Source organism: Melanotaenia boesemani, chromosome 24, assembly GCF_017639745.1.
Source record: "Melanotaenia boesemani isolate fMelBoe1 chromosome 24, fMelBoe1.pri, whole genome shotgun sequence".
Lineage (NCBI taxonomy): Eukaryota > Metazoa > Chordata > Actinopteri > Atheriniformes > Melanotaeniidae > Melanotaenia > Melanotaenia boesemani.
Window position 1 is genome coordinate 5,435,871 of NC_055705.1, and position 27,038 is coordinate 5,462,908.

Below are 27,038 nucleotides of genomic sequence, written 5' to 3' on the forward strand. Positions count from 1 at the left end.
AGTCAGACAGAAAGCCTGAGGTGTGCTGGTTATTTTTATTTTTTATTCAGGCAGCAATAAGCAGAGCTCTGTTCAGCAGCAGTGACCTGAGGCACAAAACAAGGAGGACTGAGAGGATTAAGGACAAAAAGCAATTTCCCAAAACCGTGAACCTGAAGTCTCGGGCTGTTTGTTTACCACAATCTCCAGTAAGAACTTTGCTTGTCCTGCTGTGGGTTTATTAACTTACCATAAAAAGAACAAACTGTGCTGAAAATGTGCAACAGTCTAGAACAGCTGGACAGACGTTTCCTGCTGAGTTTTTAACATTTAACAACATTGTATTGATACACCATGGCTGACATTTGGATTTGTGAAACACACGTTACACAACGTTCAAGCCTTCGGGATAAAATGTAAATCTGTGAATGCATTTGTGTTCTTTGCTGGCAAGTAGTGTGTTGTGCTAGAAGCTGAAGGTCCAGCACTTCACGATGCTTCCTGAGACTTAGACGATCGTTGGTCCTGAAGAAAGACAAAGATAAAGACATGAGCGTGTTATATCACCTGCTCTATCTATTCTACTCTGTTCTACAGTCATTTAGCAGACACTTTGATCCAAAGCTGTCGGGCAAAAACCTCCCATCTCCAAAATTCGTAATGTTTTTTTTTCTTCATAAATCAGTACTGTTGGTACTACTACTATCAGTAGTATTGGTCACCCTTTATGTCTGTAGTTATACAAATATTTAACCAAAGATATATGATGTAAAACACAATACCAAGTTTGATCACATTATGTCCAATTATACAAAAACCATGCAGTTTTATTCATTTCTTGAAAAATAACAGTTTAGGACATAGGAGGTTTTTGCCCGAGAGTAAGAACACAAGCAAGAATTCAAACAAGATGGGACGTCATCATTACGTTGTAGCCAGACTGCTTTGAGTCCAGTTGGACCCAGGTGCTGTCTATATATATATATATATATATATTTATATATATATATATATATGTTTATATATACATATATATTCTTTATTTATTTATTTATTTTTATTTATTTATTTTTTTTCTTGTGGGTTGTTGTGGAAATTTCATATATTCACTTTAATATTGTGTTATACTGATCACTCTCAAGGTAAACAGATTGTTTAAGTTCTTGGTAACAGAGATTAATGCTGAGTAGCCTGTGGCTATCTTAAAGTTGATGCATTTCCTTAGAGCAGTTCACACTGACCTGTGTGACTTATCTGATACTAGCCAGATACCTTCAGGATGACCCAGCAGGGCATCCTGCCTTAATGTCACTGGGGTTGTTTATGTGCTCAATAAATGCAAAAGCTCATTAGGTTTGCTGAAGTGTCTAATCCTGTGTGAGGAACAAACAATCTCTTTGTTTTTATCTCACAAGATATATGATCTGCTGTGACGTGATCAGTCTGCTTAAAAGATGCTGCCTGTGTGTTTCTTATCAGATTCTCTTCAGATCTCTGTGCTGTCAGACCTCTGAACAGTCTCTCGAATTACAATTCTACTCTTTCTATTCTTTATATTTTAATCCTGTGTTCAATAAACTTGTAATCATTTTTCACTTCAGAACCAGACTCCTCATCCTTGACAGAGTAACTTTTTGCCTCTACAGGGTCATTTAGTTTAAATACAAGATCACGCTTTCATCGAACAACATCATCTTGGGCATAAGTGCATGCAGCTTATTCGGTACTTGGTTGAGTCAAGCTGGATAAATCTTTCTAAATCATTCTGAGTAGAAGAGTTAAGCTAAGTGTGGAAATACTCCTTAAACAACTGAGTCTTTAGTTTGCTCTTAAAAGTAGAAAAGGACTCAGATCGGACGGAGTTTGGTAGATCGTTCCACCACCAGGGAACAACAGAGGAGAAGAGTCTAGCTACTGATGTGGCGCCACCTTGTGGTGGGAGCACTAGTCGTCTTTCTCTAACTGTGGAGGGGGAGTGTAGCTCTGGATTAAGGGTGGAGGTAAACCGGAGCCGTTTGGATTATTGTTTTGTAAGCCTGAAGCAGAGCTTTGAATTGGATGCCAAGCCAGTCTTGGTTTGTTAACAGTAACAATACACACAAGTCCTTATAAATGGGTGGGTTTGGTTTGACAGGGGAACCACTGTGGGCCCCTGAGCAAGGCCTGTAATTCCCCAACTGGGCCCCCAGCACCGGAACAACAGCAACCCACTGCTCTAGTGTCACAAGTGAAAAGCAGAAGACTAATTTCAGGGTGTGTGTTGGAAGATATTTTCTGACAAATACAGATTTTTTTTCTCTTTCTCTCATCAGTGTGATGCTAAAGAAAAGACTGATGAGTAACATGAAGCAAAGTAAACTTTCTCAGTCTGACAATCAAAACCCAAAATTCAGCTATTCTAACTTCCAGTGGAACAACTGAATGTAAATATAAAAGAGCAGAAAGGGAACAAAGAAGTTGCAGCTAAACAAATTTAAATGACCTTGATGGAAAAAGAAACTCTACTGAAGTACAACCGCACGCACACACATATAACTTGTTGGCTATTTGAAATGTCATGTCACAGCTTGTTAAAAACATCTCGCAGGAAGTGGGCGTCCGGTGTGTGTTTCGCTGCGTCTGTCTAGTGTATGGGGTGTATGTGGAGAGATAACAGGAATTTGGTTTCAGTGGGTTTTATTCACTCAGCCTTTAGTTTCACTTGTGCTCACTGACCTAAAACACTGAGCCAATCAAATGTGTGGGAACCCAGACTACATCTTTAGTTACTGATAGTTCACCAAGCCTGAAGGGGGAGTTTCCAAATAACCAGTGGACATCCGTTAGAAAACCCAGACTTACTACAGAAACCCTTTGGTCCTTTTAGCAAAACAAAATATACTCACACAAATAACAATACGTGATTCACTTTAAAGCGTAGCTGATCCCCACACGATCAGGCTTACTGAAGTCAGCTCCCAAGACTAAGACAACAAGTACAGAATGAGGTCCCAAAGTGAGATCACTAAGGTCCAACATGGGTTCCAAGACAAGGTCAGCCAGAGCAGAGTCATGTTCTAGGATAAAATCAACAAGTTCAGTTAGGTTCCAAGATAAGGCCTTCAAGTCCCTTGTCAGCTCCAAAGACCAGGTCAGTATGTTCCAAGTTACTTCCCGAGACAAGTCACCAGTTTCCAAGTCAATACAAGGTCAATAATTCCCAAATTAGCCAACAAGACAAGGCCAACATGTCCCTATCCACTTCCCAAGAATGCATAGCAAGTCCAGAGACAAGCTCCTCAAATCCCTAGTTAGCTTCCAAGAAAATAAGTCAATAAGTTCCTAGTAAGATCCTGAGAGAGTCACCAAGTCCAAAGTTGTCTCCAAAAAGATCAAGTCATGTCAGATCCCAAGACAGTCCCACCAAGTCCCAAGTTAGGAACAAATAAAAGACAATCACGTACTTCGCCAGGCCCCAGAAGCAGAAAACAAACTAACTGTGGTTATAATAAGGACTACTTGTTGGTCAAGGAATCTTTGTTGTCATGGTTACAACAATAAAATACTAATAAGTAAAGAAGCATTAACTATCTGTCTAAAATATGAAGGAGTTTGCATCTTTTTTAATGTTAATGTTTAAATTTCATCAAATCAAATTTCCCCGAGGGCTCTCCCAAGGGATTAACAAATTATTTCTATTCTAAATTATTACAGCCATTAGAACACAAACATAAACATGTACGTTGGGGCTTTCTGCTCGTACAGTTTCACAAAAACTAGAGGTTACTATCAAAATATGGCCAATTTACAAATGAAATAAAGTATGATTTTAGGTGTGAAAGACCTACAACTACTGTCATTTTTCTGTGTGAATACAGATTATAAATCTATTTGTCTCTTTCTTTTTGTCTTGTTTGTTATGGAATGGCGTTTCTTACATTTGGGTCTGGCAGAGTGACGGTCAGGCTGGCTTGGGTCCTCATACTCAGGCTCAGTTTCTTCTTCCAGAGATAATAAAACTCGACACACTCAGAGAGAGACTTGGTCTGAACCTGATCACATACACATATTAAGAAATCAGATCTGACATTCAAACTTCCAAAGTGGTGCTTTGTGTAACCTTTAAAGACACATGGAGCATCAGGTCATAAGTTAAATATAAGAATATTTTAAAGATGTTTCTGACAATTTAGGCAGTGTATTTGTATTTTATAAGTGGCAAATAATTCTGAGAGTTGTCAGCCCTTACTTTCTGATAATCAGCAGTAAATTCCAGGACAGACCGACAGAGGTTCAGACTTACTGCTTTCTGGATGCTGGCGAAGTCTTTTTGATGAAGCTTCAGAGATTTCACCAGCAGCTTCTTCTCTGCTGGGCTCCACTTCACAACTATAATTCATATGTTGTGTAAATTTTAGTTTCATCTGGGAGAAAAGAACAGGTCTATGGGGGGAAATCTTTATAAGGTTGGATGAATGAGTTAAAGCTGACCTGTTTGGTTGTTCTCGGAGGTTTCAGGAGTCGTCAGTAGCTTCTCCAACGTGAACTGAAGGAAAAGAAAGAAAAACCACTGAATGATGTAACAACAGCCAATCAGTACGACATTGCTGCTTCATGCGGTCCTGGAGGTGTTTTAGGCCAGTTCTGATTTAAATTTTTACATTTAACTGACTACATATTTACATGAAAAAAGTTTTCACAAGGGCAGTGCTGTCTTCTAACCAAAATGCAGGGATCTTTTTGTCTTTGTGGTGGTTTTGCTTGTCTTTGTGGTCTTTTTCATTTCTTTGTGGTGGTTTTGCTTGTCTTTGGTCTTTTTTATTTCTTTGTGGTGGTTTTGCTTGTCTTTGGTCTTTTTTATTTCTTTGTGGTGGTTTTGATTGCCATTGTGATGTTTTTTCTCTTTCTGGTGGTTTTGCCACCGATCCACCTGTTGATCTCAAACTCCATTCTTCCCTCATTCATAAACAAGACCTTAGATACATGAACTTGGGACAGGACCTCATTGCCGACCCGGAGAAAACACTCCACCCTTTTCCGGCTGAGGACCATGGTCTTGGATTTGGAGGTGCTGATTCTCATCCCAACTGCTTCACACTCGGCTACAAATCGCTCCAGTGAGAGCTGACAATAATGGCCCGATGAAGCCAACAGAACGACATCATCTGCAAAGACCCAATCCTGAGGCCACCAAACTGGATCCCCTCAACACAGAAATTCTGTCCATAAAAGTTATGAACAGAATCGGTGACAAAGGGTAGCCTTGGCGGAGTCCAACCCTCATTAGAAAAGATTCTGATTTACTGCCGGCAATGCGGACCAAGCTCTGCCACCGGTTGTACAGGGACCGGACAGCTCGTACAAGGGAGTTCGACACTCCATACTCCCAGAGAACCCCCTACAGGAGTCCCCGGGAACACGGTCAAACTCCTTCTCCAAGACTACACAGCACATGTAGAATGGTTGAGCGAACTCCCATGCCTCCTCCAAGACCCTATAGAAGGGTGTAGAGCTGGTCCACTGTTCCACGACCGGGACGAAACCCACACTGCTCCTCCTCAATCCGAGCTTTGACTATCCGATGGACCCTCCTCTCCAGCACACCTGAGTAGACCTTACCATGGAGGCTGAGGAGTGTGATCTCCCTGTAATTCAAGCACACCCTCCGGTCCCCCTTTTTTGCCTTTTTGTGGTGGTTTAATATGGCCCGAGGATCTGTCTCTGCCTCAAGTAGTAAAACCGACATCTTGCGTTCCTGACCCAGGCCTGTATGTAGGTGGTCCAGTTGAGGATATCCTCCAGCTGCACACCGAAGTATTTGATGTCCCTCATCCTCTTAACTGGAGCACCACAGACAAAGGAGGTGGTGCTTCAGCTTCTTGGTTTTGCTGACATTTAGCTAGAGGTTGTTATACTGGCACCATATCTCCAGGATCTCCATCTCCTTTGTGTAGGCCAGCTCATCTTTGGAGATGAGACCAAACACCACTGTGCCATCAGCAAATTTCACACTGGAGTTGGAGCTGTAAACAGCCACACAGTCATGGTTGTAAAGGGTGTACAGCAGGGAGCTCAGGACACATCCATGTGGAACTCCAGTGCTGAGAGTGATGGAGCCTGAAACACTGCTGATCACCCTGACCACCGGGGGTCTGTCTGAAGGCCCATTTCTGCTCCCTTTACATATGTAATTAACTGTCAATTTCAACGTTTTTGTCCTCATGCTTTCATGCATCTCTTACGTTGTTGGCTTTTAGCCAATACATTCCCTAGATGGCAGTGCAGAATTAAGCGCTCACCTCTGAGTTCTGACATCAGTTTCGAGCAACAGCAAACATGGCAACGGTGGAAGAGATCATGAAGATGTTCATTATCAGAAAGAGACATAAAAATGGCAGCACAGCAGACGAAGGTTGTCTGTGCTGCCAAATATTGTAACTTCTTCTTTGTTCCTTTTGCTGGTTGCACGTTAGCTATACTGCTCAACACTGCCCCCATGGTTTCCAGTAGTACTACGCTGTTTGCTCTGTCGGGATATGCATCCACAAGAGCCCTGAATCAGAATAAATCATGTACGTAAATGATTCAGAAGATAGACAAAATGCTGTCTGTCTTCTGCACAGAGCAGACGACATCTGTAGGTTTCTGAAGAAAATCCAAAGTGGGCAAAGAGGTGGAGCTGAGAGGGGGACTGTGAAGGTGGGGGTGGATTACTGACACCCATCAAACTCCAAGCTGCCTGCAGCAAAGAGCTAACTGAGCTAACCTCGAGAAACGGTAGTTAACCAGCAAACAGAGGTAAGTGGGCTAAAGCTAAGGCGCACTGTTAGCCGGCTAAAAACCACGGTTATGCTGCACTCTCCCTTCTTGCCGCGGATATTGGATACCTGTCAATCAAAAGGACACGCCCCTAATTATGCAGAATTTCAAGATTAAAAGACATCCAAATGGAAGAGTTAGAAAAAAATTCACTCCCCTCACAGGTGTCATGAAGGTAAACTTGACCTATTAATCCTAAAATTAATTTTCGTACCAGGCTTTAAACATGTTTATTTCTGTGATAAGTTGGTCTTTTTAACATGGGAGTCTATGGGGATTTACTCTGTTTTGGAGCCAGCCCCTAGCGGATGAGTGGTGAACTGCAATTTTTTGCACTTCTGCATAGGCTTCACATTTTACAGGCGGAGGTTGCCGCTTGGTGTAAAGGCATCATCTCTGGGACTGTGTGGATGGTAGGTGAACTGCAGAGTAGAGACCTGCACAGGACAGGATTTTCAGTTCTGATCCCGAAGCCTCCCTGCTCGCTCCCACGGGACTCCCATGGGACTCCCATGGGACTCCCATGGGACTTCCTCAGGACTCTCTCTGGACTCCCTTCACCAGACCGCCCAAGGGATTCCCACGAGTCCTGAGTTTTTTAATTCAAGTTCTGAAGATGATCTTCTCATTACAATTTATGAGGGATTTTTCCAGACCATAGCACACTGAGCGAAGCTTTGACTGACAACCCACACAGGCCACCCTGGGTCATGTGACCTACGCTACTAGCTGGCCACCCTGCAAACAGTGCAGAGGTTTAAAAAGAAGGCTTCGTTCCCATCTTCATCCATATTTGAAAGTCACTCAAAACGTCTGACTTGCCACTTTTGCTAGCTTGCACTTTGAATGCAGCATCTCTTATTTTACTTTCAACTGACTTCATCTTGCCCATCAACTTCTCCCTACCACTCATCATCTGCTTTTCTGTCCCACATGCTGTTGTCTGTGAGTCCATCAGGACATGTACAGGAGGCGGGACCCGACGTGTTTTGGTCTGACTGCCTGCTCCCACCCGTGGCTGTGTGAATCCTGCCCGATCCCGCGAGGTTTGTGGAAGATCCCCCTGGAATTCCCGCCCGTTGCAGTTCTCCAGTGCAAAGGGTCAAAAAAGAAGGAGATGGACAAGCAGATGGAGACTTTGATGAGCTTCTCAAACACCTTCATGACCTGTGAGGATGGAGGGTTATCGGGCTTTGGCACAGGAACAATGGTGGATCTCTTGAGGCAGGCAGGTACAGTGGCGTGAGCCATACTCATTGAAGATGCTGGTGAACTCGTCGGTCAGCTGGTCTGCACAACTTCTTAGAAGACGACCTGAGATGTCACCAGGACTAGCCAATTTCTTGGTGTTCACACGGTTCAGATACCTGCGTACCTCATGTGTTGACACAGTCATCACCCTCCAGTAAAAGGTTGTTTCTAGTGGAGGAGGAGCTGTTCTGGAACTGGGCATAGAGGGAGTTGAGCTCAAAGAATCAGGCCTTAGAATGGTGGTTTTTTTTATACCTCTGTAGTCAGCAACAATGCATAGTTTGTAAGCGAAGCGAGTCTGAGATGGAAGGCAAGGCAGGTTTATTTGTACAGCACATTTCATATACTAGACAGTTTAAAGTGCTTTTCATGAAACATTTAAAGCAGTACAGCGGGGTGCAGTAAGCAATAACAAGTGCATTGAAAACTAACTCTAAAAACATGGTTGGCAGGATGTCAGATGACCAGCGATCTCGAGCCAGGCACAAACATTTTTGCTGTTCTTAGCAATGATGTCAGAAAAGAAAGATGGTCTGCATTTCTCAGCTCTAGAATATAAATCCTCAGTCTCTCTTTATAGATCTTATAGTGAACCTGCAGCTTTGTTTTCTGCCACCTGCGTTCAGCTTTTCCACATTCTGCTTTTTCAGCCCTTACCAGCGTGGCATTTTTCCATTGAGCTCTCTTTTTGGCAGCGATCACTATCCACCTTGGTGGGAGCAATGACATCAATAATGCTGAATCTGCAGCTGAAGGCCAGGGGAGGGGGTGATGGAGAGAAAGCTGGTATTTTCAATAATGTACCATTTCTTAATAACCTCTGTTTGGGCTTTTTGTTGACAATAACAGCATCTCAAAGAAAACACAGGAATGATCAGACAGATCCACATCCATCACCACAACCTGGGAAATATTCAGACCTTTAGAGATGACCAGATCCAGAAAGTGTCCTCTGTTCTCGTTTTTTTTTTAACATGGTGAATTAGACCAAAGTTATAAAGAACAGTCATCATCTCTCCAGGAAGTGAGTTTCCACCCGCTCCAGGTACAAGCATTTGGCCTCTTTCACAGTGCCATGCACTTCATAACCTTTCTCTTTATAGACACTCATGGCGCCGCTCCTCCTTCCCTCTTTGTAAGCCACAGTTTGGGCATTCACCGCACCTCGAGCAGAGCAGTCAACCCATGGTTTCTGGTTTAGGAAAATCTTAATGGTGACAGTGAGGATGATCAGGTCAACTAAAATACTAATGAAGCTCATTGACATCAGCTGAGTTTCACCGTAGAACATCTTAGGCGACATCATTGATTGCGTCCTGTAGCGTGGCCTCTGATTGGGAAGACCAGCACTTTGCCTGCCTGGTGCTTCTCTGGTCTGCTTTTGTTTACATTCTGAGATCAGAAAGATGGCCTTGTGGTCACTTTCCCCAAAATCAGGTTGCAGGCCTGTCTTGTATTCCTACTTAAACTGAGTGTAGCAGTGGTCGAGCATGCTGTTTTTTTCTTGTTGGGCAGGTCACGTGTTGGTAAATATTTAGTTTGACTTACCTGGGCTTGGCTTTGTTAAAGTCCTCCATCACAATTAAAGCGGCGTCTGGATGTTTGTACTGACAATACGTAAGCACATTATGTAGTGTAGACAAAGCAGTACCTATGCTCGGCTAGGGTGTGAGATATTCAGCCATGGTGATGACCAATCTGAGTTAATGGAAGGGGGCTCTAGGCGAGGAAAGCAAGAACGGGAAAGAATCTACATTTCATGGATCTGTTGTTGGTCATGATACAAACACCTTCATGACCTGTGAGGATAGAGGGTTATCACCTTTGGATTTTCAGCTAGGTAGTTCTACCCGTACAGAACACAGAGAATGAGTCAGGCAACCTCACAGCTCGATCTTGAACCACAGGAGTGAGCAATGTTTTGGAGAAACAAAGCAGGTGGGGATCTCTGATGCAGTATCATAACCATACTCAGGCCATGAGGTTGTCCAGTTTATTCTCCATGACTGTAAGTTTGTAAGTAAAATGTTAGTAAGTGAAGGTTGGTGTGGTCACCCCTTAGTCTGAGAGGTACTCCAACGCATTTTCCGCGGTGTCTCTTTGCCCTCTTCCTGCAGGGTTTCCCACTGTTACTGTTGCAAGCACCACGGACCCAGATAGCAAAGAGGTTTTGGCCCAAATGTGGGCTTGACTTACAGCGTTGAATAAATGTGAGTGTAGCTGCTGAATTTCAGCCACATGACCACCACATGTGGCCCACAAAGAAATTATTACACACACCTTAAAAAGTAAAATTTATAAGTAAATTATGGCAGCGAGACATGGAGGTGATCAGCTAGAAAAAGATGAGCTGGCTCACTTTATGGATGGATTTGAGAGCATCACACTCAGGGGGTTTGAGGGTGTCTTTCCTATTTCCTATAACTTTTCAGTATTAATGGTGTTTGTTAGTCACACAGCTGTAAAATCTACTAGTCATCAGACAGCCATCTATGAAGACAGATCAGGTTCAGATATCAAGTATGAGTGAAACATCAAAAAGAAGCAAGGAAACGTCTTCTCTAAATTATTGGTGCTGTGCAGATGTTGGAGACTCAGGTCTGATTATTTAGGGGCCATGAATGTGGTGAGAGACATTGTTTTTAAATCCAACTCATATAGAGGTGACATTTTACAACCGAATAATCAATCAAATCTTACCAGGAAATCTCCTTTGCTCGTTGATAGGATGTTGAGGACATGCTCTGGACTGGCCCCGCCCCCAGGCACCACACTGGACCGAGCCATCGTCAGGAGAGACTCAACTGAAGGAATAAAAAGTGAAACAGTCAGACTTAGTAAAAATAACCTGATTATTAAAATATTTCTGTCCATCTGTCTATATGCAGACCTCTCTCTTGATTCAATGGATGCTTTAGCTTGTCCCATGGCATCCATAGAAGCAGTGCATTGTGGGAATCAGAGACAGTATATGTTCTGTCCTGTAGCAGCGGGATCTCAGCCTGGAAACTCCGTCCCAAATTGATGCGCCTGTGATTGACAGCCATGGGTTATCAGGCAACCAGAGAATGAATGAAATAGACTATTCAGCCAATAAGCGGTCAGTACATACGGTGTGATGACTCCTGATGCTAGTGTTCCAGGGGGAGGACAAGCTGTTGTCTTGGCAACGGGATCATCTAATCCATCTGTCAAACACAGACACATCTTAACTCTGCGTCAGCGTTGCTGGTCACTGTTCAGAATTAACAAGACTTACTGTGTAACTGAACAGCATGGACTCTCTGCTGCTCCCTGGTGGTGAGGGAGCAGTACAGCCCCGGCCCTGCTCTCAAGGGACATAACATTGGAGGAGGGGTGTAATGACCTGCACTACCAGCATTAACTACCACACCGCCCTCTGTGGCCTTAGGAGCGTCCCCCTCCTTCTCCTCCAGGCGCATCATGCTGCGATACAGCACAGAGCCTCTGGTGACGAGAGGGAGGATGCTGCATCTCCTCTGTCCACCCCCACGAACCAAAGACATGCCTCTGCTTTGGACGGGCACAGAGACTGGCATCACTATGGAGACAGGGTTTTGAGCAGGTGGGGAAATGTCCTAAAGAGAGGGGAGAGTTAAGACCTGGCATGCAGTTTGCACTGTTGTGCCATTCAGCAGCCACTTCTTTCTGACAGAGTATGTTTGTTAAAATTATAGTAAATTATATTTTGGGGATCAAAGTGTGTTGCAGCCATTATGAGGAATAAAGCTGGTCCTCACAAGTATACCAGTAAGTTTTAAGACTTAGATTTGGTTTAAACACTATCTCCCTGTACACATTTAAATGTAGCTCATTTCAGTGTCAAAAAAGCATAAAAAAACACTTATTCTGTGTTAATATGGACCTTTTTCACCAGTACAGGAGACCTGAAACCACTGTGGGAACGCATGTGACCATTTAATGCTGGCAGGCTCCTGAAGTCACGTTTGCACACTGTGCACAGCAGCCTAAAACACACACAAACACACACAGCAGAATCTCAAGAGAAACCTCATCCAAAACCATGATCATTCTCATTATTACCATAACTCAGGTTACCTTGAATCCCGAGTCTCAGTGCTGCTTCTCGGTTGCACCTGTTTCACCAGAAAATAAACCGTTAGAATAATGTATTGTCCGCTTACTGTATCTGATCACATACATTATACTTATCTTATTTTTCCATATTTTTTCATATTTCCTCACTTTCTTTCAAAACAACATGAGTAGAATAAAAACAAACCCAAGTTGAGGGTGATTGAAAATCTCTTCCTCTTCTTCCACCTCTTCTTCCCCCTTCATACTCCTCTATAGGGGTCATCCCAGCAGCAGGACCCAGAGGTGGACCAGCACTGCTGACTTTCTGCCCTCTTTCCTCAGGAGAGAAACTGGTCCCAGAGCTACCGGTAGTTCTATGGAGGCCCATCATTTCCTGAACTGGTTCAGTTTGACTCAGGAGGAACTGTTTGCTTGCCTCAAGTGGGAGTTGCTGACCTGTATTAGAGCCCAGAAGGTAGCACTGTTTACTATTTTAGACCACAGTCGTAGGCATAGTCACTGTTCAGATGTATGGATGTTTGTGTCTGAGAACCTGTCTTCTTTGTCCTGGGATGCATTTGAGGTCCTGGACTGGAGACTGCTGGGATTTGAGGGTAATGAGGACTTGGACCAGGGGTTGTGGGGCTGGAGAAAGGCTCTGGGCCATTGTTGTCGTGGTAACCTTCATGAAAAAATTGGTTGCTGGGAAAGTCCTGAGCAGATAACGAGCTTAAGTCTATGGAGTTCCATCTCCCCACAGCATTGCCATCTGATACAGAGCCCAGAGGAGAGCACTGCTGCTGGGACATGGTTGGCACCAGATGCCCCCAGGTGTGCTGACCCAAACCGGGCATGTCACTCAGCTGTATGTCACTGACATGAGGTGTATGAGCATTATAGGGTTTGTTTGGGTTTTCTAATTCATCTCTGTGGTTGTCACCAGTGCTGAACTGGTTCTGGGCCTGTAGGTGGTGGTCCAGGTGAGCTGTTGGCTGGTTCTGTTTAAGATCAGAGACATAGATGTTATCAGGGCTTAATGAACTTCAGAGCTAACAAAGATGGTTCTTCTTACCTGGTATGAGAAACTGTTCCCACTGAGATAGTCAGAGAGGTCAGAGGACTCATACTTGTTCCAGTTTGTATAATCTAATTCTGGATCAGGACTTTGGTTTAAGAGGAGTTGCTGGGACATAAGATGAGGGGAGGTAACATTGGTATGGGGGAGAACAGCAGAGTGTATCAGAGGAGGGGCAAGGTGGTGAGGGGAGGTTACCTGGGACTTATAGAGAGGTAGGGAGGATGATACATGCGTCTGTGGATTAAGGCAAGGGGACATTAGTTGGGTGTGGAGGAGGTGAGGGGAGGTTACCTGTGGTTGATGGAGGTGAGGGGAGGTTGCCTGGGGTTGATGGAGGTGAGGGGAGGTTACCTGGGGTTGATGGAGGTGAGGGGAGGTTGCCTGGGGTTGATGGAGGTGAGGGGAGGTTACCTGGGATTGATGGAGGTGAAGGGAGGTTACCTGGGATTGATGGAGGTGAAGGGAGGTTACCTGGGTTTGTTGGAGGTGAGGGTAGGTTACCTGGGATTGATGGAGGTGAGGGGACATTATCTGGGATTGGTGGAGGTGAGGGGAAGTTACCTGGGATTGGTGGTGGTGAGGGGAGGTTACCTGGGGTTGGTGGAGGTGAGGGGAGGTTACCTGGGGTTGGTGGAGGTGAGGGGAGGTTACCTGGGATTGGTGGAGGTGAGGGGAGGTTACCTGGGGTTGGTGGAGGTGAGGGGAGGTTACCTGGGATTGGTGGAGGTGAGGGGAGGTTACCTGGGGTTGGTGGAGGTGAGGGGAGGTTACCTGGGGTTGGTGGAGGTGAGGGGAGGTTACCTGGGATTGGTGGAGGTGAGGGGAGGTTACCTGGGGTTGGTGGAGGTGAGGGGAGGTTACCTGGGATTGGTGGAGGTGAGGGGAGGTTACCTGGGGTTGAGGAAACTGAAAGGGGGATACGTGAGTCTGGGTTAACTGTGGGGAAAGGGAAGGGAAGGAGAAGGCAGGAAGTGAGTGGGACAGAGAGGATTGATGGACGATGGGATGGGCAGACGATGGTGACAATGTCCACAAGTCAGACATGATGTCATGTGTGCACACACCTGTTGACTCTGACTGTGTGTGGGTTGATTGGCATTATTTTATAAGGCTGTGTTTTATTTGGATGCCATCCTCATGGGAATCTGCAGGGACATAAAGGAAGTTTGGTTAGCAACATTCAGAGATCTTTCATGATCCTGTAGGTGAACATTGAGTCAATTATTGACCTTGTGTGGACACCCTGCAGGGGTTTCTGTCTCTGTGTGGACACATATCATTTTTAATCCTGTTAGACTGACTGGAAATTTGGATGGGACTTGGTCTGGTCCTGTATGGTCTTAAATCCTACTTACAGATAGGAACTACTTCGTGTCTGTTGGTAACTATAGATTTACTCAAACAAAGATGACGTGGCGTTTCCCAAGGCTTCTCATGCAAGGCCCTCAACCACAACCCATCAGGAACAATTAGGGGTTTGGTGTCTTGCCCAAGGACACCTCGACATGAACTCGACTTGGCCGAGGATCGAACCGGCAACCCTCGGGTCACGAGTCGACCGCTCTACCTTGCTGAGCCAGATCATGGAAACAAACCAAAAAATCTGATCATAATTATGCTGACAACTCTCAGTTCTTTATTACTGTCTCACCAAAGGACTTTGGCCCCAGAAAAGCTTCAGTTCATGTCTCAGCCAAATCAATACCTGGATGTTCTCAGAATTTTCTTCATCTAAAAAAACATAAATCTGAAATTATTGTGTTTGGAACCAAAGATGAGTGTCCAAAAATTAGTGTGCAGCTTCAGTCAGTCATGTTAAAACCAACCAACAATCCAGAAATCCTGGTTTCATTTTGTTTTACTTACATTCAGTGTGAGTTTATTTTCATCAAACCATCTCTTCAGCATTCACTCTATCCAGGAGCTGCTGCAGCTTCTTCCCACAGCAAAGACATCTCCACCACGAGGACTGATGGTTCGGCATGATGCAGGAAAACCTCTTTAGCATCTGCTTCCACTAGTCCAGACTACTGTAACGGAGTTTTTACAGGTCTCTAAAAATCACTGAGACATCTGCAACTAATCCCGATGCTGTCCTCATCAAGACCACAAAAAGGAGCACTTCACTCCGGTCCTCACACCTCTACAGCCACCCCGGTTCTGGTCCAGAATCTAGACCTGATCTGCTGATGCAATATGAGCCACCCCGGTTCTGGTCCAGAATCTAGACCTGATCTGCTGATGCAATATGAGCCACCCCGGTTGTGGTCCAGAATCTAGACCTGATCTGCTGACGCCATATGGCTGTCATCTTTCCATGGACACCTTTATTTGTAATCTCTTTCATATGTGGTCAGATCTGTGGCTCGCAGCATGTTGTTAATAGAAAAGTCCCTTTCTGACATTTTAGGTACAGATATTAAGATTTTAAGTGTTAAGTTTCATATGTGACCTGCTTAATCTCTCCTTGGTGTTTGCTGCTGGTTGATGTCCCCGTGTTTTAAAGCGGCTTCTCCAGGCTGGGTGGTGTTTGGTGGAAACTTTAGCTGAACTTATCTGAGCCGATCTGGTTTTACTGCTGACGTGCAGACCACACAGCAGCTGTATGTATCTGTATGACTAAGTGTGAATGTGTGATAACAGGACATGTCTAAAAATTGACACCAGAGATGATTTAAACTTGCTGCCTCTTAAAGAAACAGCTCCTTCATGTAAAACTGTGTTTCACATTAATTCCACTTTTCACATCTGGATTTTTGCATTTATCTTATCGATTCAGAACCAGATGGTAAAAATGTTTAACATTTCAGGGGTTTTTCTTTTAGGAAGCAACTTTTCTTCTTCATCTGATACAGGCGTGTTCTCATCTTCTGCCTTCCTCCTAAACCTTTCTGATATGATCAAGTAGACCATAAAACTGTTTGTAAATCTACAGATTTGACACGTTGTATGTGATAGACAATGATTATTAAAACTACCGCTTCAGGTTGAAACAGGCTGTAAATGGTATGTAAATGTAAATGAGGTCTCACCTGAAGCAGCACCGACTCCGAAGTCCTGACTCCGACTGCGTGTACTGGTGTGTATTTGTGTGTTCTTGTGTTGTCAGGATGTGGTCACATGCTGTTCCTCTCTCTACTTCTTCCTCATGATGACGAGTTTAGAGGTTTAAAAGACAAAAGGGCTTAAACATAAAAGAAGAAATACGATTAAAGATTGGAAAATATGTCAAGTTATATTTTAAAAGACAGCAAACGAAGTTTAAACTGTGACAGTGACCAAAGCAGCACAGTCGGTGTTTTCCTTTTTACTCTAGTTCTTAATCATCCAGTAATCACATAATCATTCAAAGCTGTTTTACCTGTTTGTTTTCACCTTTTTATTTGGGTTTCTTCTTCTTATTTAGATCTTCCTGCAAAGCCTGACTTCATTTATTTATAGAGCTGCTGAGAACATAAGACTGAGCAAAGTCAAGTTTACTTTTGTTTTAAATCTAAGACCAGACACATTTTTACATAATGTTTCATGTAAAGTTAAAGTATTTTTTATATTTGTTTTAATGTCGTTTATTTCCGTGAAGGGCTGAGATGTTAGGTCAGGATTGAACCTGAATAACCTTCGAAAAAGTTCAAATGGAAATTATTTAATTTACTCGGAGTTTCTTTTATAATCACAGAAAAAAAAACTTCTATTAGAAAATGCTGTTAGGTAGGCAGGCATTAGAGCACTTTCTTAGTGATGGACCAAGTTAGACCACGTGATATGCAAGGCCAGCGGAAAACCGGAAATGGCGTCATTTGAAATTATACTTTTGTTGAGAATAAACGTTTGGACATAGAACGGCTCTGTTCTGCCATCCAATTAACTTTTCAATTATCAGAGCAGCATCCATACACGACACATCCACAAACCAAATGAATTATTCAACATATATTAAACACTGGATTAAAGTATTTTGTATTACTTAAGCTGCAACTGTCAGGAGAAAACAACCACTAGGAACCACTAATTCTGATCCAGCTTTGCCACAGCTGAAAGAATCAGACCAGTTTTCTATTTTGTTATTAACATAGCTGGAGAAGTGTTTTATATTTATTCAACACCTTTGAAAAGAGTGGGAGCTGACCCAAAATATTAATACATAAAAAGCATCAGTGATATAAAAAGATTTACATTATTATAGTTTCACAGTATGAAAACACAAGAAACAAAAATCATTCAAAATAAATTAATTAAGTTATATACACAAATGTAATAAACAATTATTATTATTATTATTATCATTATTGTTGTTGTTGTTGTTTTTGTCGTTGTCATTATTATTATTATTATAGTTGTATGTTTTCACAATTATGATCATTTCTAAATTGGTAAAATAACAGCTAAAAAAAATTCTGACAATATGTCTGCTTTTATTTTGAAGGTTTGGGGCGGAAGTAGTAGGTCAGTGCGTGTCCCTGCAGTCGCGGCAGTCCGGACCAGCCGGACTAGTTCTCCTCTGATCCAGGTCAGCAGTCGGTTTCAGTCCTGTTAACAACCGGAGGTCAGGGGTTTGTTACGGTAGTTTGTCTACGCGAAATTAAAGAAAACTTCGGCTCGGTTTTCAGTTACTGCGCGAGGACAAAGAAGAAGGCTAAAGCTAATGCTAGCTTTCCTCGTTACATTTTTTCTTCTAAAAAAAGAAAAACTTTATTTAAACAAACACGTCTAGAGCAGAGCAAAGACAACCAAATTTCAACAGTACGAAATACATAAAACCCGGAATATGCAGAGATAACATAACAAGTAACAGGCGATTAAGATGCATTATAAAGTAAAACAGATTAATGAAGAAACAAGTATTAAAAACAAACAGTAACCCAGCAGGGTAAACATAAATATTCATTAAAATATTTTTGAAGAAAAACAGTAAATGTACATTATGAGACAAAAGTAGCCCAACAGAGTTAGATATAAGCTATGAGTTAAAAAATAATAATAATAAAACAAGTGTTATCCAAACACTTTAACTGATGGTAAAGTGCATCGTTTTGTTTATATACTTTTCTATGTTAAAACGTGTTAAAGCGCAGCATTTTTCATATAATTTTATATGTTATAAAGTGTTAAAGTGCTGCATGTTTTTTATATAATGTTGGCGCTGTTTGGGTTGGATGAGTTTAAGAAGGTAGATGAATTAAATATGAATGAATTTGTGAGTTGTGGATCAGAGAGTGAACTGGTAAAACATCTAGATATTAAATCCAGTCAGCATAATAATCAGGTAATGAAGACGGATTCAGGTTTTTGGTCTGTTTTTTTATAACATGCCATTCAGTAAACTACATCACCAATCCAGCCATGAACACACACACAGCCACACAAACAAACTGTTTATTTCTGCAGCACATTTCATGTCCAGCACGATTCAAAGGGCTTTTCATAAAACAATAAAAGCATCAAAGATGGCGCAAAAGTCACAATAAAATTACAATAAAATCATAAATGACATTAAAATGATTAAAAGCAGATCAGTTAAAGGTCAGCGAGCAGATTTCATGAGAACAGAAAAGTTTAATCTGGATTTAAAGTGTCTACGTTTGGAGAAAGTTTCATCTGCAGCAGAACAGCTGCTTCTCCATGTTTACTCTGGTCCCTGGTCTGGACTCTGGTCTGGAAGCTAGTCTAGAATCTGGCTTGGACCATGGTCTGGACTCTGGTCTGGAACCTGGTCTGGACCCTGGTCTGGACCCTGGTGTGGACTATGTGACCAGAGTTTCTGGATCTCAGAGCTCTGCTGGGTTTATATTCTCTGAACGTATCAGATGAATTCTGGACCCGAACCGTTCTGTTCTATTCTGTGACTGGAAACCAGTATGAACCAGAAACCAGTATAAACCAGAAACCAGTATAAACCGGAAACCAGAGTAAACTGGAAACCAGTATAAACCAGAAACCAGTATAAACCGGAAACCAGTATAAACTGGAAACCAGTATAAACCAGAAACCACTATAAACCGGAAACCAGTGTAAACTGGAAACCAGTATAAACCAGAAACCAATGTAAACTGGAAACCAGTATAAACTGGAAACCAGTGTAAACTGGAAACCAGTATAAAGATGGTAAAACTGGTGTGATGTGATCTCTTAGTTCTGGTTTAAACTCCAGCAGCAACATCTGGATGAGCTGCAGATGTTTACTGGTCTCACTGGGAAGTTCTGAGCTGGTAAGAAGCTTCTTGGTGAAGCTTTGATGTGGGAATCATCTGCATAATTGTGACGATTCACGTTAAACTTCTGTAATATTTGACCCAAAGGGAGCAGATACAAGATGAACAGAAGAGGTCCAGGAACTGACCCCTGAGGGACTCCACAGTCACAGAGACTCGCTCGGATTCATAGCTGCCGATAGGAACTAAATAGCTCCAGTCTTCTAAACAGGACCTGAACCAGTTAAGAACAGGTTGAATAAATTATAGTTTTATGTATAAAAAAGTCTTCATTGTTATAAACTTTAGATGAATAGTTCAGTGGTGGCAGGTTCAATTTAAATTAATAAAGACAAATAAATCTTTGCAGCCTCACAAGAACAAGGTTTCTGGGTCGAATCTCAGCTGGGGGTGGGGGGTTAACTGGTCTCTCTAAAACAGGGGGGCCCAAAGTCGGTCCTCAGGGCCGCTGTCCTGCAGATTTTCAATGTTTCCTTCTTCAACACACCTGACTCAAATTAAATAGATCCAACAGCCTGTCATGTTTTGCACAATGACTCAGCAGTTTGAGTCAGGTGGTTTTGGAGCGGTGACACATCGAAAACCTGCAGGATTGTGGCCCTTGAGGACCGGAGCTGGGAACTCCTGGTCTAAATCCTCCCTGAGAGTGAGTGGTGGTTTGTCTCTGTGTTGGCCCTGTGATGGACTGGTCACCTGTCCAGGTGGACCTGCCTCTCACCTGCTAATTGCTGGGATAGGCTCTACCTTCCCCTCCACCCTTTATTCTACAAAGGGGTTCAGAAAATGAATGAACGGATGAATAAAATAAAATAAATCTCTCCTTGTAGATGTTTCCAATGTGGCGGTGACAACAGGAAACACAATGATCCCACCACTCAGGGGGATCTTGGGTCACCTCAGACCTGGACCTGGAGCTTCTGGAGCCCAGACCAGTTTCTACTACCTCTTCAGACCTGGACCTGGAGCTGCCGGAGCCCAGACCAGTCCCCGTTGCCTCTTCATGGACTCTGCCAGCATCAGTTCTGGGCTAGTTCTTCAGTCTCAGTCCACTGACGTTTACCAGAACCTGGCCCTGGAGGACTGGATAGACGCCCACTTGGACCTGGATCAGCGCAGGATCCTGCTGCTGTGGAGGAACCGGCCAGCCGTGGTCATCGGACGCCACCAGAACCCCTGGAGCGAGTGCAACCTGCCGGCCATGAAGAAGGCGGGGATCCCTGTGGCGCGGCGGCGGAGCGGTGGTGGGACTGTGTACCACGACCTGGGAAACCTCAACCTGACCTTCTTCTCCTCCAGGAAGGCGTACGACCGGCGGAGGAACCTGAAGGTTGTCACCGAGGCCCTGAGGCGGCTCCAACCGGGACTGGATGTCCAGGCCACCGATAGATTTGACATTTTCCTGAACGGACTCTACAAGATCTCCGGTGGGTCCCGGTCCTCTGAGAACACAGGCCGGTCCTGTTGTTTATTTGTTTACATCTCGTTTGTTTCCAGGGACAGCCTCCAGACTCAGCAGGAAGTCGTCCTACCACCACTGCACGCTGCTTTATTCAGCCGATAGCTCCGCCATCTCCACCATGCTCCGCCCCTCCTGTCCAGGGATCCAGAGTAACGCCACACCCAGCGTCCCCTCACCCGTCACCAACCTGGTAGACCACGCCCCCTTGCTGCAGTGGGAGGAGCTACTGGAGGGACTGGTGCATCAGTACAACACAGGTGTGTCCCCGTCCTGCTTCCTCCAGTTAAGGAGACGAGTTGTGTGGTCACGATGTCTTTATGTCCTTTCTGACCCCAGAGTTTGACCTGAGCTCTCCGTCTGTCTTCGTTGACCCCACCGACGAATCCCAGTTCCCTGGCGTGGGCAACATGGTGGCAGAGCTGCGCAGCTGGGACTGGACGTTCGGTAAGACGCCCAAATTCAACATTGAGACGCCGCTGGAGCTGACGGACGAGCCGCCAGCCGCTCGCTGCTCCGCGCTGCTGCACATGGAGGTGAAGAACGGACGGCTGGACAGGTTCCAGGTCGACGTGCCCTCAGAGTGGCTTCCTCCAGAGCTGAGCGGCGAGCTGGGCAGCGTGCTGGTCGGAGAGAGGTTCTGTCCACACCGAGCGGCGGCCATTGTCTCTACGGTGCTGAGATCAGAGACAGGACGCTTTCATGGACGGTTGAGGAAGCTGTGTGAGGCTGTTCTGGCTGTGATTGGCTGAGACCAGAATCTGGTCAGAAGATCGCCGCCCTCTGCAGGCGAAGGCCGGTATTGCAGCCACAGCAAGAAACCTCATGTCAAGGAACGTCACGTCAAGGAACGTCACGTCAAGGAACGTCACGTCAAGGAACGTCACGTCAAGGAACGTCACGTCAAAGAACGTCACGTCAAGGAACCCCACATGAAGGACTCAGTGAAAACTGAGCAGATTTACAGCCGTCTGTGTCCTCAGTAAATTAATGTATTGAGTGAAATCTGTTGAAATGTACAAATGTTTATATTAATCTGGGGAAAAAACCTTTTTCTTCATTAATAAAACATTTTCTGAATGAGATGATTTTTTAAATTTTTTCTCTTGTTTCTTTTTATTTAATTTTACAAAAATGTTTATTTTTTCAGAATGGGATACTTCTCTTTTTTAATTAATTTCATCATTTTATAATAAAAATCTGATTTTTCTTCATTAATCAGATAAATCCCCTTTTTTCATTTTTAGTGATAATTTAGCATTTTAAAAAGATTTTTTTCTTCTAATTAGTGAATTAATGGGATGTCTAAACAAACGGTCAACATGGCAGCCGCCTCCTGCTCCTCATGTGGGGGGCTAGCATAGAGGTCCCCCCCCCCCACTTTACTGGTGTTTTGTCAACTGGCCCATGAAACCATGATGGGGCTTGACAGCAGAACCAGCGTCCCGGAACTGCCCCCTCTGCCCTCTTAGCCTTCCTTATTCAGCTCTGCCAGCCGCTGCTCGCTCCTCTTTACCCTCAGCCATCTGGATACCGTCTCAGCCTGCTTTGAGATGCCGTTCACCAGGTTTTTATGGGTTGCTCTGACCCCAAGCAGCCCCAGTGCTCTCCAGAATAACTGTCCAGAAAAGCCCCTGCAACCGACCTCCACGGTCTATTCCAGGCTCTCCACCCCCTCTGATGGCTCTCGGAGATGAGGGACTGATATTTCCTCAGCTTATGCTCATGTTCCTCTTCGATCCTCTCCTCCCAGGGTACTGTCAGATCATTTTACCCAGAAAGTTCAATTTATATCAATGAATGAGATCATTAAAAAATGAGTCATTCCAGAAGTAAAATCTAAATAATACTCCGGTCTGTAATCCAGTCACCTCAGCAGGGTGGTCCTTTATCAGACGAAGCTGAACTTAGCTTCCGATTCGCTAGTTAAGGGAAATTTTAAGGGACCCTTAAGTCAGAACGCGAGTGACTGTATTTCTCTGCTAACCCTCCGTTTTATTGATACTCAATGCCGTCAAACCTGTCTTAGATTATTCTACAGAGCCTACTGAATCTGAAAAACACAGGTGAATCTGATTTAAGAAACCTTTATTGGATCGTTTTTACACAAGCCTCTCCATGTGATTCCTTATTTCCATCTCCATGGCCTCCATTTCACTAGAAAAAGAAATCATATTTTTTCACAGAGATTTTGGGCTATTTTTTAAAGGACATTTAAATGTTTCACTAACCTGTCATCCAGTGGTCCATGATCAACCTCTGCCACTGCGTCTTTTGTTGTCATGTTCCTTATTTCTTCCAAGGCCTTTACTGTCACCTTTGTTACAGGTATCATATCCCGATCATGCATCCATATTATTGTCAGTGTTATTATGCTCATACCTCTACATTTAAAAAGGCACCTATTGACTAACCTCTGGCAACATCACAACAAGGATGTATTTAATCTTGTCATAGGACAGCATGGTGGAGACTTCATCTGAGATTTTTTCACAGTTATGAAGGAAGCCTGTCAGGTACTGAACTATCCTGTCCAGCTGTTGGTCATCAAACAATACTGGAACCCACTTTTGTGTAAATTCAAAGTTGCTGCTTCTCACCAGACACGACGGCCTGAAAAATAAATGTACTCAAACTTAACCGTACTGTTTGCTTGCTGGAGGTGGCGTGGTCATAGTGATGACATAATGATTAAGCGTTATGTGATGAACAAAAAGAAAAAGGCGTACCTGCAGTGTATCTTCTGCACCCTTTTGTTCCACCATGAACTTGACAAGCGCTTCATTTTTTTCTGAACGTTCAGCAGCAGCCTCTGCTGCCTTGTCCTACAACAAAACATCAGTAAAATTATTTCTATAGAGCAATATATGAGAATATTGATATTATTATTATGCAAACACACTTGCTGATATATTCTCCATCTGCAACAACCTAAATTTCAGAATTTTAGACCGGAGATTAAGTGTTTATGCTTACCCTGACCATAACTGTGTGCCCAACATGGGACGTTGGACGCAACTTTTTGAGGATATTTTTCTCAGTGATTATTGTGTTCAAAGTACTCAGGTGATACGTCACAACAGCTGGCTCATACCTACAAGTGACAAAATATAAAAAGCAATATCCTACAGCCTTGCCAAATCTGGTGACAGTACTTTGTGGAAAGTAAGTTTACCAAATATGTTTAATACACATTAAATTATTGCATGATAATCTTATTTTCAATAAAATTGTGATTTATCATGATTCAAAAGGTCAAAGTGAGGCATCTTAACTTGTAGAGTTTCTCTGCTCCTCCAAGCAGCTTCATTGTAAAGAATAGAAGACGGTACTGTGTTACATGTGGAGGAAAGATTATGTCTAAGTCCATCACCTCTGTTAAGGGAAGGTATTTTTTTTTCAAGAAAAGTCCAGATGCTTTGCTTCAACCTTCTGAATGAGAATGACCTGGATGACTGAGAATCTGCATCGGCATGATTTATTATGATACAAACAACAAACAAACAAACTGCTCATTTCCCAAAATATATTTTGTCCCTTGTAGGTATGAGCCAGCTGCTGTGACGTATCGCCTGAGTACTTTAAATCACTTTGTGGCGTTCCACAAACTGGGTACAGACCAAAAATGGCATTTCTATGATGGCCTACAAGAATGCCAGCACCGCAGGAGTGGAGACACAATTACTGAGAAAAATATCCCCAAAAAGTTGCGTCCAACGTCCCATGTTGGGCACACAGTTATGGTCAGGGTAAGCATCAACACTTAATCTCCGGTCTAAAATTCTGAAATTTAGGTTGTTGCAGATGGAGAATATATCAGCAAGTGTGTTTGCATAATAATAATATCAATATTCTCATATATTGCTCTATACAAATAATTTTACTGATGTTTTGTTGAAGGACAAGGCAGCAGAGGCTGCTGCTGAACGTTCAGAAAAAAATGAAGCGCTTGTCAAGTTCATGGTGGAACAAAAGGGTGCAGAAGATACACTGCAGGTACGCCTTTTTCTTTTTGTTCATCACATAACGCTTAATCATTATGTCATCACTATGACCACGCCACCTCCAGCAAGCAAACAGTACGGTTAAGTTTGAGTACATTTATTTTTCAGGCCGTCGTGTCTGGTGAGAAGCAGCAACTTTGAATTTACACAAAAGTGGGTTCCAGTATTGTTTGATGACCAACAGCTGGACAGGATAGTTCAGTACCTGACAGGCTTCCTTCATAACTGTGAAAAAATCTCAGATGAAGTCTCCACCATGCTGTCCTATGACAAGATTAAATACATCCTTGTTGTGATGTTGCCAGAGGTTAGTCAATAGGTGTCTTTTTAAATGTAGAGGTATGAGCATAATAACACTGACAATAATATGGATGCATGATCGGGATATGATACCTGTAACAAAGGTGACAGTAAAGGCCTTGGAAGAAATAAGGAACATGACAACAAAAGACGCAGTGGCAGAGGTTGATCATGGACCACTGGATGACAGGTTAGTGAAACATTTAAATGTCCTTTAAAAAATAGCCCAAAATCTCTGTGAAAAAATATGATTTCTTTTTCTAGTGAAATGGAGGCCATGGAGATGGAAATAAGGAATCACATGGAGAGGCTTGTGTAAAAACGATCCAATAAAGGTTTCTTAAATCAGATTCACCTATGTTTTTCAGATTTAGTAGACTCTGTAGAATAATCTAAGACAGGTTTGACCTGACTCAGTGTGACATTATAACATCTGGACCAGGCATAGTGAGTAAAAACGGCAGAAAAATGAGTGAAATCTGCCTTTATTGCATTTTCACAAATCAGAGAAAGGTTTCACAAATCACAAACTATGTTTTTCAGATTCAGTAGGCTCTGTAGAATAATCTAAGACAGGTTTGACGGCATTGAGTATCAATAAAACGGAGGGTTAGCAGAGAAATACAGTCACTCGCGTTCTGACTTAAGGGTCCCTTAAAATTTCCCTTAACTAGCGAATCGGAAGCTAAGTTCAGCTTCGTCTTTATCAGAGCCTTCCTCCAGTTCCTGTAGAGCTCAACTCTGCTGTGAGGTCGGAAATGAACATTAGATGAGTTTATGTTTGCTGTCCAACAATACGAAGAGGTAATCCTGCTGCTGCTGAGGAGAAGCAAACATCATGGAGGAAACTTCTACCTGAGTCAGTCTGAAAGGTTGAATCCACTGACTGAATACTTAACTTTATTAAAACAGTAGGAATACGGGTGGATAGAATTTCATCTTCTGTTGACAGGTGTGAGGCGCAGGGCCAGCACAGAGACAAACCACCACTTCCAGGGAGGATTTAGAGACCAGTTAGCCTAACTTCATGTCTTTAGATGGTGGGAGGAATCCAGAGTAGCTGGACAGAACCCACGCATGCACGGGGAGAACATGCAAATTCCACACAGAAAGGCTTCCAACCCCAGCCGAGGATTGAACCAGCGACCTTGTTATGAGGTGCGGTGCTAACCACCACCCCACTGTGCAATAGAATAAAAGCTAAAAGTAAATCTTAATTTAAAACATACACGTAGGCAACTAAAAGTTAGGTTTAGAAAGGAAACGTATTGTAGGCCATGGCTGAACTTTTATTTCACACTAGTTAATATACAAATTAAATATTCTGTGGCTGTTTCTACATCTAATAATTTAAACCCTCAACAAACGCTGTTTAACTAATTCAGTCCAAAAAATAAATAAAATAAACTGCTGTTGAAACAATAAATACTCAGATCCACTCACATGTAATAGTTTAAAATATACTGAAGCAGCGTCATCACAGGAGGATCAGAGAGGCCGACAGGCACCATCATGACTGCAGAAGTTAACAAGTAAGCAGAAATCTAGCTGTGGCGTCGTCTCACGTCCACGGTGCGTCATGTACGGCTGGAGAGTCAGACTGCAACACGGTGCCGGCTGGTGAGATATCGATCAGGAAATGAGAAACATCCTCTCTACTAAATAACTCTATCAATGGCGTTGCCTTGACAACCCATGTCTGACAGCTGCTTCAGGTGGAAGAGACAAACAGACACTCGGTTTCTTTTACTGTGAACCTGCCAGCGAGGAGGGTTACTCAACGGAGTCAGTTACCATGGTAACAGACTTGCAGTAATACTTGCCTGGCTTTCTGGATGGAAAACCCAGTTTCCCCCAACTCAGGGTTAACATACTCAGAGTTTCTGGAACAGGCCCCAGAAGAG

At 43.3% G+C, this 27,038-nt stretch overlaps 2 protein-coding genes across 3 annotated transcripts; one reads left to right on the forward strand and one right to left on the reverse strand.

Moving 5' to 3' along the window:
* Positions 1–21: 21 nt before the first annotated feature.
* Positions 22–26,808, reverse strand: LOC121635540 (transcriptional-regulating factor 1-like). 2 transcript variants are annotated; one of them, XM_041978751.1, is made up of 15 exons: positions 26,578–26,808; positions 16,198–16,349; positions 13,160–14,310; positions 12,641–13,085; positions 12,293–12,543; positions 12,109–12,146; positions 11,915–12,017; positions 11,288–11,627; positions 11,141–11,216; positions 10,919–11,058; positions 10,729–10,832; positions 4,450–4,504; positions 4,262–4,347; positions 3,897–4,010; positions 22–504 (listed from the first exon to the last, which is right to left on the reverse strand). In XM_041978751.1, exons 3-15 carry the CDS (start codon positions 14,207–14,209, stop codon positions 469–471), a joined length of 2,838 nt encoding a protein of 945 aa, XP_041834685.1. In that variant the 5' UTR covers positions 14,210–14,310; positions 16,198–16,349; positions 26,578–26,808; the 3' UTR covers positions 22–468. The 2 variants fall into 2 exon arrangements, with proteins under 2 accessions (XP_041834685.1, XP_041834686.1); XM_041978752.1 differs by lacking the exon at positions 26,578–26,808 and adding an exon at positions 16,527–16,590.
* Positions 19,362–21,915, forward strand: lipt1 (lipoyltransferase 1). Its single transcript, XM_041978832.1, has 3 exons — positions 19,362–20,798; positions 20,869–21,090; positions 21,170–21,915. Exons 1-3 carry the CDS (start codon positions 20,237–20,239, stop codon positions 21,580–21,582), a joined length of 1,197 nt encoding a protein of 398 aa, XP_041834766.1. The 5' UTR covers positions 19,362–20,236; the 3' UTR covers positions 21,583–21,915.
* Positions 26,809–27,038: the final 230 nt, after the last annotated feature.

Bases quoted from the DNA above. Each gene is read 5' to 3' on its own strand.
- LOC121635540 (XM_041978751.1), bottom strand. From the start codon at position 14,209: ATGTCTGACTTGTGGACATTGTCACCATCGTCTGCCCATCCCATCGTC. The intron at 11,059-11,140 runs GTATGTACTGAC...TGTCAATCACAG, and splicing joins GCATCAGGAGTCATCACACC to GCGCATCAATTTGGGACGGA. The intron at 4,011-4,261 runs GTAAGTCTGAAC...GTATGTGATCAG, and splicing joins TCGCCAGCATCCAGAAAGCA to GTTCAGACCAAGTCTCTCTC.
- lipt1 (XM_041978832.1), top strand. From the start codon at position 20,237: ATGATCCCACCACTCAGGGGGATCTTGGGTCACCTCAGACCTGGACCT. The intron at 20,799-20,868 runs GTGGGTCCCGGT...GTTTGTTTCCAG, and splicing joins CGGACTCTACAAGATCTCCG to GGACAGCCTCCAGACTCAGC. The intron at 21,091-21,169 runs GTGTGTCCCCGT...TTCTGACCCCAG, and splicing joins GGTGCATCAGTACAACACAG to AGTTTGACCTGAGCTCTCCG.